This window comes from Plectropomus leopardus, chromosome 19, assembly GCF_026936395.1.
Source record: "Plectropomus leopardus strain MGB_pleo_1.0 chromosome 19, ASM2693639v1, whole genome shotgun sequence".
NCBI lineage: Eukaryota > Metazoa > Chordata > Actinopteri > Perciformes > Serranidae > Plectropomus > Plectropomus leopardus.
In genome coordinates this window covers 2,365,574-2,378,928 of record NC_142194.1, presented here as the reverse complement: position 1 = coordinate 2,378,928, position 13,355 = coordinate 2,365,574, and the positions used below count along the sequence as shown (strand labels likewise).

Sequence of the window (13,355 nt, the reverse complement as noted above, 5' to 3'; positions counted from 1 at the left end):
CCTCCGCAGCGGCGGCCCCTCCCTGCCCCCGGGGGGACGAAGGGTGTCGGGTTCAGGAGTGAAGCTCTTCCTGTCGCGGCTGCGTGTGTTGTTGATGCTCTGCAGAGAGGAGGGTTTCAGGATATCAGAGGAAAAAGGGGCTTAAAGACCAAACGCTCCTGCTGGGGGGGCTGCGGGTGCGCTTGTATAATATCTCATCACCTCCAGAGTTCACGCGCAGAGGTCAGTTAATGATTGAGGGTCGGCTGGTGACTTATTGACCGAAGAAGCTTTTTAACTCAAGTTTCAGAGGCAGACTGTCTCTTTACCGTCTCTTCTCTGCAGCGACAGAATGTTTTTCTGACACTTTTTACTCTCTTTCTCCACTTTTACCGTCTTTATGTTTTCATCTTAAACTTACGAGTGTTTTCTTATTTTTGGCTCAGCTCCACCCGGCCGAGTGTCTCCACCTGGATACCTGACATGGAGGAGTCCGCCTGCAGACACACAGAGCTCTCAGTCAGATCCATCCCCCGCACCTCAGACTGACGGTTTTCTGAACACGCTCGGCATACCGTCAGCTGTTTTCTGCGGAGAGCTCGGGGCTGGAGCGGCAGACAGGGACGCGGGATCGAAGCGTGAGCTCAGGATCAGGGACGGAGAGCGTCTGTGGGAGCTGACCGGTTCACCCGGCAGCTGCAGCGATGGTTGCTGGGAGGCGTCAGAGCGGCACGGTGCCACCGCTGGACGGAGGATGGGGCTGGGTGATCGTTGGCTGCTGCTTCATGGTGACGGTCTGCACGCGAGCTGTAACCAGGTAAAACACACAAACACGCAGTCAGAAACATGCCGGGACGCCCTGATGGTGGCGCTTTTCTGCACGTGTGCTGGATTTGCACAGAGGTGGTAGAGTTTTGGGAAATGGTATCTGCAACTGTAACTGATCTGCCAAATATCAAAGTGCCATGCCTCCTGCTGAATGATACCTCCTCTTTAGATCTTTATTTCACCACAAGCACTTAATGTTGGCCTGACAGCAGCAAAAAAAGAAAAGAGAAAGAAGAAGAGAAAGTTAGCATCTTCCTCATCCTTTCTCTGAATCACTGGCTACAATCCGGACAGGAAATACCATATATGGAGATGTCGGTGGCAAAAATGCATAATTCCAAAGAGTCAACCATCTGTGCTTCCTTTAAAAACAACCACCGGGCCATAGATGCTGTATGCCCAATGTAGCTTTATTTACTATCAACATTTTTATAGTTATTTTTACTTTTCATTACATTATTATTAAGTTTTTTTTTCCTTTTTTAAAAAATATTTTAATTTATTTTATTTTTTTTTTATTTTAATCCCTAATTATTTCTTAATTTTCTGCTTCAGGAGATTCTCTAAGGCCTATTATAATGTGACGGGGGTGTTGTTATGCATGAATGTGTTTGTTGCTTATTCTCCATGTTAAAAAATAAAAAAAGCTGATTACAAAAAAAGGAAACATGTCAGGATGATACAAATGACTATTATGTTTCTGTAAAAACTCATCACACTGAAAAAATAAAGGAAATTACATTTTTTACAGTGGTTTATTCACACATAACATAAAGGCACATCTGTAATTATCCACAGGAACTTTTTTTTTTTTAAATCCTATAAACAAATACTAAATAATAAACCCTAAAAATAAAAAACAGATTGAAAAAATCCAATAATACTAAATACTATGTATGGTATAAAATTTCAGAGTGCAAAAGTGCAGCAGATAAAAACCATGGTTCTGTACGAACAGTTAAAGTCTCCGCAGCATCAGTAACACATACAGTAAGTTCTGTGTTACTGACTGAAGGAAACATTTTAAGTTAGTTGACATTCTTCTTTTTTTCAGAGCAGTAAATTTATTAGTTGGTTAGTTTAATAGTTGGAGTCCGCTGGGCGAAACAAGACGTGTAAAAACCTGATTGTGTCAGACATGAGCGCAGCTTTGTGTTCGCGGCGTGAAGAGGTCAGACAGGTTGAAACGGATTCCTGTTACCAGAAACACGATCCTCCACTGAGGTACGAGATACGAGACTCACCCGTCTCTCACCAGCAACTACAACCTCAACACAAACACTCGCACCACCGAAGAAGAGTTAGAAATCTGCTCGACTGGGTCCAGTCAGACGTCCGAGGACGACTTTTATCTTTGATGTTTTTTGACGCTTTGACGTCGTAGAAAGTCTGTAGTTTGTTAGTCGAGTTCATCCAAACAGTATTTTGTTCCCTGTGTTGTGTTTTTTTGTTTATTTCCTTTGTTATTAGGGTTTTTTTCTCCGTGTCTTGTTATGCGTGTTCTTTTTTTCCCTGTTTTTCTGTGGTTCTCCATGTTTTTGTTTTCTTTTTCAAAGATGAAGCGTTTAAGATTTAGTGGTGTAGTGGCCGGTTCACATCAGACGCGGGGCGCATAGATTTCCCACGGAGCACCGACGGCTTGCTTTTGCTTTCAGTGTTGAGCAATCGGAGCGTTCAAGCTTCCCGCCGCGGCCCGAGCTACGAGGCAGGCTCGCAATCTGCTGTGATACTTTAACCGTCTATTTCTTCAACGAGCCGCCAGCAAATCTGGCAAAACACACTAAATGCTCTATAATGAACGATATAAAGGATATATGAGGTATGATATAAATGATCTGATGATCATAAACGATAAATGATTCCACAACGCCGGCCTGTCGACTCTAAACAGAGAGAGAGGCGAGCAGGCACAAAAACAGACACACAGGCAGGCAGGGACACAGTGCGATAAGAAAGATCGCTGCTGACCGGTGCGGAGAAATGTGCTGCTGGTCCGAACATTCGGGCGACGACTGAAGGATGGCTGTGTGACAGTTAACCCTTTGAAACCTTTTCATCACTTTTTGAGCTGCATTCAGACACCATTAACAAGTATTTAAACCTGTAAACTCTGAGCAAATTAATTTGATTCTTTTCAGAAACATGGAAAAAGGCATTGAGCAACACACAAAAAACACTGTGCAAATCGCAAAAAAATGTTATTAAATTATTATTTTATTTATATATATATATTTTAATTTTCAAGCAGTTTTTAGGTCACCACCCCCGTATTTATTTATTTGTTTGTTTGTTTATTTATTCATTCTCATTTTTATTTATTCATTCTTTTATTTACTTATTAAGCTCGTGCTATCCGCATGAACAGATTGTTCCCCAAGTCTAAAACCTCATTTCTACCAAACCACATTTTTATTTTACACATTTACAAATCTGGCACACATTTGCAGAGTCATGTACACATTCACTAATTTCAGAACACTTTTTTAGATTCATTTACACATTTACGAGTCTGATTATGCACACACGGATTGAGATGCAAAAAAAAAAACTCTGCATGCATTTACAAACAGCTGTGCGGCAGAAACGGCGCCCGTCGAGGGGACGACACGTCCGGTAACAGCTCAGCGGGTCAGTCTAAACATAGTTAAACTCGGAGTGTTGTTTGTGTCCAGCCTGCCCTACTAATGACAAGACGAGAGCCAGCTTCTGTTTCTGTCAACACACACACACACACACACACACACACACACACACACACACACACACACACACACACACACACACACAAAAACACACACACAAACACACACAGAGGTTGTCTTACAGCTGACGGTCAACAACATGTTTGGATCTGTCTCTTCAGCAGCAAAAATATTCAACAAACTTCTATGTTTCTTCAAAACTAGATTTCAGTAAAAGTATTACCTAAAAAGTACCTAAATTATATTAAAAAAAAATACTTCATTAAAACACAGAACCACATTATTATATATAATTTAAGGCTGAAACAAATAATTGATAAACAATAAAAGTTGTAAACATTTTTGAAAAGTTTTTTTTAGCACAAATGACAAAAAAACATCACTTTTAGCCTCTAAAAACGGAATATTTTGTGATTTTCTCGATAGTATTTTGAGGTTTGGTTGAATAAGACAAAGCAGAATTAAACCTGAATTAAATGGAAATGGCCCAAAAATTAGCAAGACTTAAATGAATAAATAAAATACAAAAAATAAGCTATAAGAAAATTACTTGAAAATAAGCAAAAAAAAAAAAAAGAAAAACGAAAAATGACCTAAAAAGTGCTGAAAATAAAACGAAATTATTTATTATTATTATTTACATATATATTATTATTTGTCATATTTTTTCATTTTTTTCTGAAACGTGACTTTAAATGTAAAATATTATAATTACAAATACAGCTTTCTAGACATTTTTTCCCTATTTTTTTAGGTAATCGTCACCTTTTACTACGTTCTTGCAATTTGTGGGACGTTTCTTGCTGAGTTGCTCTTCTTGGCCTTTTTCCTGAATTTTTGAAAGATACATCAAACCACTTTGCTCAGGTGTCAAGTAAACGGATGACGGTCCGGGTTTTAAAGAGTTAAAGACGTCACATTACACTTTTCATTTTAAATGATTAATAAAAAGAATAAATAATTGGCAGGACATGAGAAAGAAGTTCTTGCACACGTGTTATTTCTCAGTGAAAACAGTCGCTCCTGCGGGAGGATTTCATCGCCATCATGTATAAAGAAAATAAAACTCTAATAAAAAGCAGCTGGATATGTTAAATTATGTTTTACAGACTAATTTAAGTGAATTAGCAGATTAATCAGTAATAAGAATAATCATTAGTCCTAGTTTTGTCCTCATTGTTGATGAATAAAGCCTTTTTCTGTTGTTTACATTTTAAATTTATAAAATTATTCAACAAACAATAGATGTTACAAGATTTTACGATACAACATCAGAAAAAAACAATTTATAAAATCTTATTTTTCACTTCTGAGCATTTTCATGACTTTTGAAAGATTGATTTAATTCAGTTTTATACGAATCAAAGTCTTATTTTTAGATTAACACATTTTAAGGTTTAAACAGTCTCACTGCTTTTAGAAGGTGTCCGTTAACAGTTTTTAACTTCACCCAGCAGCCAATCAGAATCGAGTATTTACACAGACTGGTAAGAATATGTAAATATCTTTAATATGTTATTTATTGTCCTCAGACTCAGCTCTACTAAAATATAACTCTGCTGTAAAGGCACATTTCACTGAACTGACTGACCTCCGTGTGTGTGTGTGTGTGTGTGTGTGTTGACTAACCAGCTGTGTTACATTACGTGAAGCTCTGAAGGTCTCACTGCGACACTCTGACACCTGAACAAACAGCAGTTTGTCAGCGTTACGTCACTCAGACGGTCTGCTGGCATTGACCCAACGGACCCTCAGGAACCCGTTTTTCGAGCGGCCGCTGGCGGTCCTGCAGTGAAAAAATAAACAGTAATTTACCACATAGACCCCCGTTCTGAAAATACGTCCGTAAAACTGTTGTCAGGACGCCTCAAACTGCAAACAAGCTCAATTATGAATCTTTCTGTTGTGAATTTTTGATCCGTGGAGGTTTAATATAAAAATTTCTTCTGTAGCGTCACAATGTAACGTCTGTGAGCCGAGCGGGAACTGGTGGGCGGAGCCAGCAGAGAAAACAGTACTGTGCGTATTCAGTGGGCTGCGTAATAATTATAAAGTAAACCTAGAAACGAATAACTGTTTTCGATGTTAGCGCCGGACGAGCAGATTCATTGGACGGACTAGAAAGATGCGGTTCAATGCCCATGTTTTGTTTTTTGGGTTTTTTTGCAAGTTTTTGTTCCCCACGTTGTTGTTGTTTATTTTATTTATTTATTTTTTGTTCCCGGTGTTGTTTGTTTCATGTGAATGTGTTTTTTGGTTTTGTTCCTTATGTTCTTTTTTGTTCCCTGTGTTACTTTTTGTTTTTTTTGTTTCTCATGTTTTTAGTTATTTTTCTTTCGTTTAATTTGTTTTGGTTTATGTTGTTAATTTCTGTCCTCAAGTGTATTTCTACATGTTAATTTTTGTTCTGTTTTTTTCTTTTTTTTTGATCACTAAGTGTTTTTATTCCCTTTGATTTTTGTCCCCTGTATGGTTTTGTTTATCATGTCGTTTTTTTTTAATGTTTGTTTGCTTTAAATTTCCTAAATGTCTTTGTTCCCTGTTTTTTCTTCCCCTTTTTTGGGCCCTCATGGGGTGTTTTTGTTCCAAATGTTCTTTTTTGTCCTTGTTTTTGTTCCCCATTTTGTTGTTTTTGTTGTTTTTCATGTGTCTTTGTTCCATGTTTTTGGTTGGCCCTTTATCGAGCCTCCATGGTTTTTTTTGTTTGTTTGGTTCCCTTGTTTTATTTTATTTTTGTTCTTTTTCGTTCAGTGGGTTTTTGTTCCTCTTGGTTGTTTTTTGTTGTTTAATCCCTTAACTCCTGTTCCTCAAGTGTTTCTGTTTTAAATATTTTTTTTGTTTCAGTTTATATTTTTTTTAAGCAGCACCACAGTTGTGCTCGGCGGACAATAAAGATTTACTGAATTGAACTTTAGCGAGCATCACGTTGCTGAGGCTCCTCCTCGGTTCCCGTCGTCACTCCGCCTCACGAATCTGCAGATTATCAGTCGGCGTCTCTCCTGCTGCTCCCAGTTTATTTCCAGTGGAACCAGTGTGAACTGCGCTCTCACCTGTGACCTCACACAGATAACGAGTCGCTGTTACGTAACTGTCACCCGCTCTGCTGACTCAGCGCTGCTCAGCGGTCATACTGACGGAGAATTATTCTGTGAACTTCAATTATTGATCACTAGTCAAACGCTGACTGATCTGTGATGTCACTTCCTGTCTGCAGGTGTATCTCCGTCTTCTTTGTGGAGTTTCAGTCTCACTTTGAAGCCGACTACTCCGCGACGGCCTGGATCCACAGCCTGGTGGACTGCACCACCATGCTCTGTGGTCAGTACCAAAGACCTGCTGAACAGGCCAGGGGCCAGGGGCCAGGGGCCAGGGGCCAGGGGCCAGGGGCCAGGGGCCAGGGGCCAGGGCCAGGGGCCAGGGGCCAGGGCCAGGGGCCAGGGAGCCAGGGCCAGGGCCAGGGCCAGGGCCAGGGGCCAGGGGCCAGGGGCCAGGGGCCAGGGGCCAGGGAAATCTTACCAATAAATTTCCAAATTTTAAAGACCATACATTCTCTGAAACGACTACTGAAACTCCCTGTCGGTTATTATTTATTATTATTATCTTTTATTAAAACACGGAGGCATGTTTTCTTTAAAAACTTGTAGCCATTTTTTTGTTAATTTAATTTAATTTTTTTAGATTATTAAAGAAACAAATGTGGCTTTTTTTCTTATGATAAATTATTTTAATGAGTTTGAAGAAAATAGTGTGTTTTTTTTAAATAATTTTTGGCTCATTTTTAATTTTTATTTAGTGTTTTTTGTTTGTTTTTTAATTGGTATTTTTTTTATTTCGACATTTTGTAACTTTCAGGGTATATTTAGTTTTCCACAACTTTTCCAGGCCTTGAAATTGCTTTTGCAAATTCCATGACTTTTCCTGTTTTTTTTTCCATGGTTTTAGGGAAAGTGTTGATGATAAAAAATAAATAAATGAAAAAAACACAAACCTGTGTGTCTTGGTAGCTCCCGTGGGCAGCCTGGTCGGGAACCGCTGGTCGTGTCGGGTGGCGGTGATGCTCGGCGGGCTGCTGTCCTCCTGCGGACTCCTCCTCAGCTCCTTCGCCACCAGCCTGGAGCTCCTCTACTTCACCATGGGGATCCTGACAGGTCCACACACACGTCATGTCCCCAATTAGTAAAACACGACCTCACTCTGCTAAATGTCCTTACTCTGCAAAAAAAGTCCTTTCTTTGCAAAAAAAAAAGGTCTTAATCTGCAAAAAATGCCCTCAGTTTGCAAAAAATGTCCCGGCTTTCTAAAACAACCACCTCCTCAAAATGTCGACACCTCTACAAATATCCCCGCTCACTAAAACATCCTGCAAACTGTCCTCATTTTCTAAAAACTTTTTTTTTTTTCTTTTAAAACCCAACTTTCAAAAAAATGTCTAATGTCCCCAGCCTCCTCCAAATGTTGACACTTTGAAGATATGTCCTAACTTGTAAACACTGATCAAAATATCCTCACTTTGCAAAAATGTCCTTACTGTGCAGAAATGTCCCCCCTTCCCACCAAAGTCCACTCTTATCAAACTTTTCGAGGTATATACACATTTTACACACATTTTTTAGTTTAATGTTGTAAGTGTCGTCCTGTCTCTCTCCTTCTGTCTGAGCTGTTTGAGCTGCTGTGAAAAGTGAGTGTCCTCGGTGTGGGATCAATAAAGTTTTATCTTATCTTAGAAACAGTCATACTTAAAACTTGTCTTCATGTCTGCAAAATTACCTCGCTTATCAAAATGTCCTTACTTTGCAAAAAAATGTCCTCACTTGTCAAAGTGTCCTCACAACGTAGAAATGTCCCCCCTTTCCACCAAAGTCCACCCTTTATTAAACTTAAAAAAATGTCCACGTCTGTAAAACGTCCTCACCTGCCAAAATGTCCTCGCTCACCAGGTCTGGGCTTCGCTCTCTGTTACACGCCCGCCATCTCCATGGTCGGCTGTTACTTCCACCAGCGGAAGGCGCTGGCGTACGGCATCGCCATGTCGGGCAGCGGGATCGGGACGTTCGTGTTGGCGCCGGCGGTGCAGCTGCTGATCGAGCTGTACTCGTGGAGGGGGGCGCTGCTCGTCCTCAGCGCCTTTGTCGCCAACCTCTGCGTCTGCGGGGCGCTGCTTCGACCAATCGCGCTGCGGGAGGGCGTGGAGGAGGCGGAGCTAGAGGAGGGGGAGGAGAAACCAGGTGTGTGGCGATACACGTGTCACACATTAAAGATTTTTTTTTATTTAAATGTACAAACCTCTTTGTCTCCCGCTGCAGGTAACATCTCGCCGCAGGACGCCGAGCTCGCTGTCTCCAAAGAATCAGACACTAATTCATCGCCGCCGTCTTCTTCGCTCCTGCTCTCAGGAAGCCCCGCCCCCACGCTGCAGAGGGGGCGGTGCTTCAGCTTCTGCTTCCTGTCCAGTCAGGAGTACCGCTTCCTGCTGCTGCCGGACTTCGTGGGCCTCGCCGTGTCCTTCCTGTTCCTCGCCAGCGGCTGCAGCCTCCCCTTCGTCTACCTGGTGCCGTACGCTCTGAACGCCGGCGTCAACCACCAGCAGGCCGCCTTCCTCATGTCCATCCTGGGCGTCATCGACATCGTGGGGAACATCACCTTCGGCTGGCTGACGGACCGCAGGTACGACGAGTCTGAGACACAAAGACACCAGAGAGACACATTTAGTCACTTTACTGGATGTCTCAATATGTCCTCACACGTCAAAATGTCCTCACTTAAAAAAAAAAAAGTCCTCATAATTCAAAGTGTGACTTTTTTCTGGCCTCATTTTCCAATAAGAAAATTTCTCACGTTTCGAGAATGTCCTTCGGCGCCTCCGGACCTCAGAGCGAAAATCTGTAAAACAAACAAAAGAAAATCAATGGTGAGAGTTGAAACATTCACACGCATTCTTCAAACGTCTGACACGGCGAGCTGACCTCTGTGACGGCGCGAGATAAAAACCCGTCAGACTTTGTAGATAAAACTCACTGCAGAGAGAAAAACCTGAAACAAACAGGAAACACAAAACATCAGAAATCAATAAATCAATGAAGACGACACCAGAAAAATTGCACAACAGGATGATTTTCAATCAACACCGAGGATATTTACTTGAGTCTGCGTCCCTCAGGTGTCTGAAGCCGCACCGTCTGGCGTGCTACATCTTGGCGGTGGGTCTCGAGGGTCTCAGCTGCCTCTTCGTGCCGCTGCTGCGCTCCTTCGCGCTCCTCGTGCCCTTCGCCGTCGTCTACGGATACTTCGACGGAGCCTACGTGGCGCTGATCCCCGTGGTGACGTCAGACGTGGTGGGAGCTCCGTACCTGGCCTCGGCGCTGGGCGTGGTCTACTTCCTCCACGCCATCCCGTACCTCGTCAGCCCGCCAATCGGAGGTGAGGAACCGAAAGACTCACAATGTTTTTACAGGACTATTTTTTCTGATCTGCTGCTTTAAGGTTCTGTCCGAAAAGTTACTTTAACCCTTTGAAACCTGATTAAAGCTTTATTTCAAAACCACGGGACAAACGCAACAAGTGAAGAAGAAAGGCCCGAACATTTGTAAAAAGTAAAAGAAAATTACCTGAAAAAAAGATAAAGTCTAATCTTTTCTGCCTGCAGGTTGGCTGGTTGACGTCACAGGAAGTTACACGGCCACCTTCTTCCTCAGCGGCACCGCCATGCTGGCCAGCGCGATCGTTCTCTCTACCATCCTCTGGATCCGCCGCTGCCAGCGCCGCCACCTCCCCACCGCCACTGTCGTCAACAAGGACACCAAAAACGAGCCCCTCTCCGCGTGCAGCTAATGAAATTACGTCGTCGGATTCGACAAGGAGGCGGTCAGTCAGGACGTCGCCTCGCGGCGAAAGCAGGAAACGAACAATCGGATTCATCGATTGAGACGTCGTGGATTAATTTGAATCGGCTGAAAGTTTCAAACAATCAACGCTGCCGAACTTTCTCGGGGCTTCTAAACGCAGAGGAAGGACCCGGAAACGGACGCACGCCACTGAAGCCCGCCGAAGGACCGCCCCGACACCTCGAATTCTACCCAAGAACGAGTTCTACTTTTCACAGTTGCCTTCGTGTAACCGCAGCGCTTTTAACCCTTCGACACCTGGATCGACATCAGTTTTCTTGTGATTCAGAGACGTGTGAAAACGTGGGAATAAAAGAAAAAGAGCAACTCGTGTTGTTTCCGGCAAAAAATTAGTAAAAGGTGAACAAAAAAATGACGAGAAAATTAGCTAAAGGGGTGATTATTTGATATTTTCCAAAAACAAAATTCCGGAAAATGACATTTATATTTTGTTTTTGTTTCTTATTTTAATTTTCTTGTAACTTTGAACTCATTTCTTGCAAATGTTGTGTGGCTTACACTCAGATCATTTTCTTGTCACTTTTTACTAATTTGTTCTAAACTTTTGGGCCGTCTCGATAAGTTGCTCATCTTTTCTTCACGTTTTTTTTCTTTTTTACAGAAAGCGTGCCAATAATTTGCTTAGTTTTCAAAGGGTTAAAGCACCCACGATCCTGCGCACAATGCTGTAATCTCAGTTATTTCGCCTCAGGCTGCATGTAAACTGGAAAATTTAGAGTAATATTTATTTTTTAAAGCCATGTAGACAGCTCAGTGGAAACATTGACTAAAGACAGCCGTCAACACCAAGCACCATAACTACAGACGAATCCAGCGACCAGCGGCGCCGCCGTTACTGCGGCGGCCGTAGATGCAGTATGAAATACTAACGTTGTATCGTCATGGTGAGGACTGGTTCTACACTGGTTTGAATGGGGGCAGTAAGAGATGTTGGTGGAGGATTTGAGTTATTCTCCAGGTGCATACGCTTAATTGTTTCGTGATTTTATCCAAAACGTTTTCATAAGCGCTTCATAAACGCTCAGTTTTGTGCCTTTTTATGCACTACAGCAGATACACTCAACTTACAGCCAGCAGCTGAATCTGGCCCCCAGTATCGTGCCTGAATTTTGAAACTGTCCTCATCGTTCTTGGTGTGGACGGCGTTTTAAGGGCTAAAAGCAGACATCACTGTGGTATCTCCGACATGAAGTTTGAATCTTTTCATTTGTCTGTGTCAAATGTTCGTTAACCAGTTAAATCCTTGTGTTTTTTAGATGTGATAAAATAGTTATTATTGAAGGAAAGAAGGAAAACATCCCTTTAAGATTTAAGAGTGTCTTATTTAAAAGATACCTTAAAGGTGCTTTTTTGTTAGCATTTTTTGACTCTGCCATCTGTGCTGACTCAGGTTTGTTCAAGTTTTTGTAACTTTTAGTTTTATTTTAGCACATTTTGTGGACTCAGGGCTGAAATGTCTGTTAGATTTGCTCACCATGATCAGTGCTGCTGCGTCTAATCAGGTTTGTCTCTAATCTAATTCAGCAGCTCATGGGACCAAACTGATGTCATATTTAAGAAATGATTAGTAACGTGGAGAATCCGCTCAGGCATGACGTTGCCGTGAAGCGACGGGACGTGAACAGCATGTTCGGGGTTAAACCACAAGGACGTCTTGACACGTCAGCACGAGTCTTAAGTAACCACGTTCATCCTGTAATCTGAAGACTCGAATGCCAAAGAGCAGCGATAAAAGCTGCCGTTCTACATTAGAATAATAAATCGTGTTTTTTGGTTTTAGGATTATTACAAACATTTTTTTTATGTTGATCGATTAAAGGGACATTTTGTGAAAGACGTGTTTGTTTCCTGTTGTTTTCATTTTTCCTGGAGTTTTACATTTAGCTCAGACTGCAGTTTATTGAACATGTACCATATTATTACTAATGTTTTTTAAATAAAACAAATTACATAAATTAATAAATTATATGTATATTTACAATATAAACAGATGAAATGATAAACCTGTTTTTCTGGCCTGTCAGAGCGTTCTCAGCTTTGGTGCAGCTCGAGTCTGAGTGACCTGAATTAACCGTCTCCTGTTAAGTGTTTATTTTTGGCAGCCTCACACCTCTGAGGCCGATTATGCTTCATTAATAAATAAACTATGTTGGCTTTTATGAAGCTGCCGGTTTCTCCTGTTCTCCTCAGTGTTATTATTACTGTTGCCATTCTGAGGAAATTTAACTTCCCGTACAGAAAAATGAACCAAATTTTGCACATCGGTCCAGTCTCATGGCAGACTTCATCAGCTGCAAACACAAACCAAAAGTCCTGACGGTGGCGCTACACTGACCGTCTACATTTCAAAAGTTTGAAAATTCATAACAAATCATTCGTACGTGCTGTGGCTTTGAAACTTTTACCAAAATTTAGGCCCAATTACGAGGAAATTTTAATCCATTTCACTGTGGTGCAAATTATGAGTCAATCATTTTGTTTTTATCATAAACTTTATAACTCATTAAACGATCTCCTCCCACATTATAAGCTCAACTGACACCAAACTCGCTGCAGAGCGTCTTCAGACTGTCCAGCACAAACTATCCGCACACATTTTTCATTTCTCAAAAACTGAGCCCAGAATGTTTGACTGTAAACGCTGCTGTAAACATATATCTGCAAAATCTTGCTTAATAAATCCATTAAAAAAACTGACAACATGTTGCTGTGACGGCAGATTAAGTGTGCAACGTTTCAGAATTTTATCTCAAAAAATTAATTTTTGGCAGCATTTTGAATTCTGCCCTGACGTAAACTGTTGCGGTCTGTGGAAAAACAGCATCTTTACGTTTAGGTTTTATCTGTTGCTTCCTTTTCTGTCCCTGCAGACCGTGTTTGGATCTCCTCAGCCACCGTACAAACAGTGAACTGAAGCAGACAGACGAGCGTTTGTCAGACGGAG

At 41.6% G+C, this 13,355-nt stretch overlaps 1 protein-coding gene and 1 long non-coding RNA gene across 2 annotated transcripts; one reads left to right on the top strand and one right to left on the bottom strand.

Moving 5' to 3' along the window:
• The first annotated feature begins 549 nt into the window (after positions 1 to 549).
• Positions 550 to 12,245, top strand: LOC121958993 (monocarboxylate transporter 12-B-like). The gene is made up of 7 exons (XM_088070013.1): positions 550 to 796; positions 6,724 to 6,827; positions 7,514 to 7,657; positions 8,447 to 8,734; positions 8,813 to 9,173; positions 9,667 to 9,926; positions 10,153 to 12,245. Exons 1-7 carry the CDS (start codon positions 684 to 686, stop codon positions 10,335 to 10,337), a joined length of 1,455 nt encoding a protein of 484 aa, XP_087926139.1. The 5' UTR covers positions 550 to 683; the 3' UTR covers positions 10,338 to 12,245.
• LOC148186271 (uncharacterized) lies at positions 2,308 to 8,558 on the bottom strand. Its single transcript, XR_015774973.1, has 3 exons — positions 8,422 to 8,558; positions 7,498 to 7,650; positions 2,308 to 5,295 (listed from the first exon to the last, which is right to left on the bottom strand). It is a non-coding gene; the product is annotated as an uncharacterized LOC148186271 (long non-coding RNA).
• Positions 12,246 to 13,355: the final 1,110 nt, after the last annotated feature.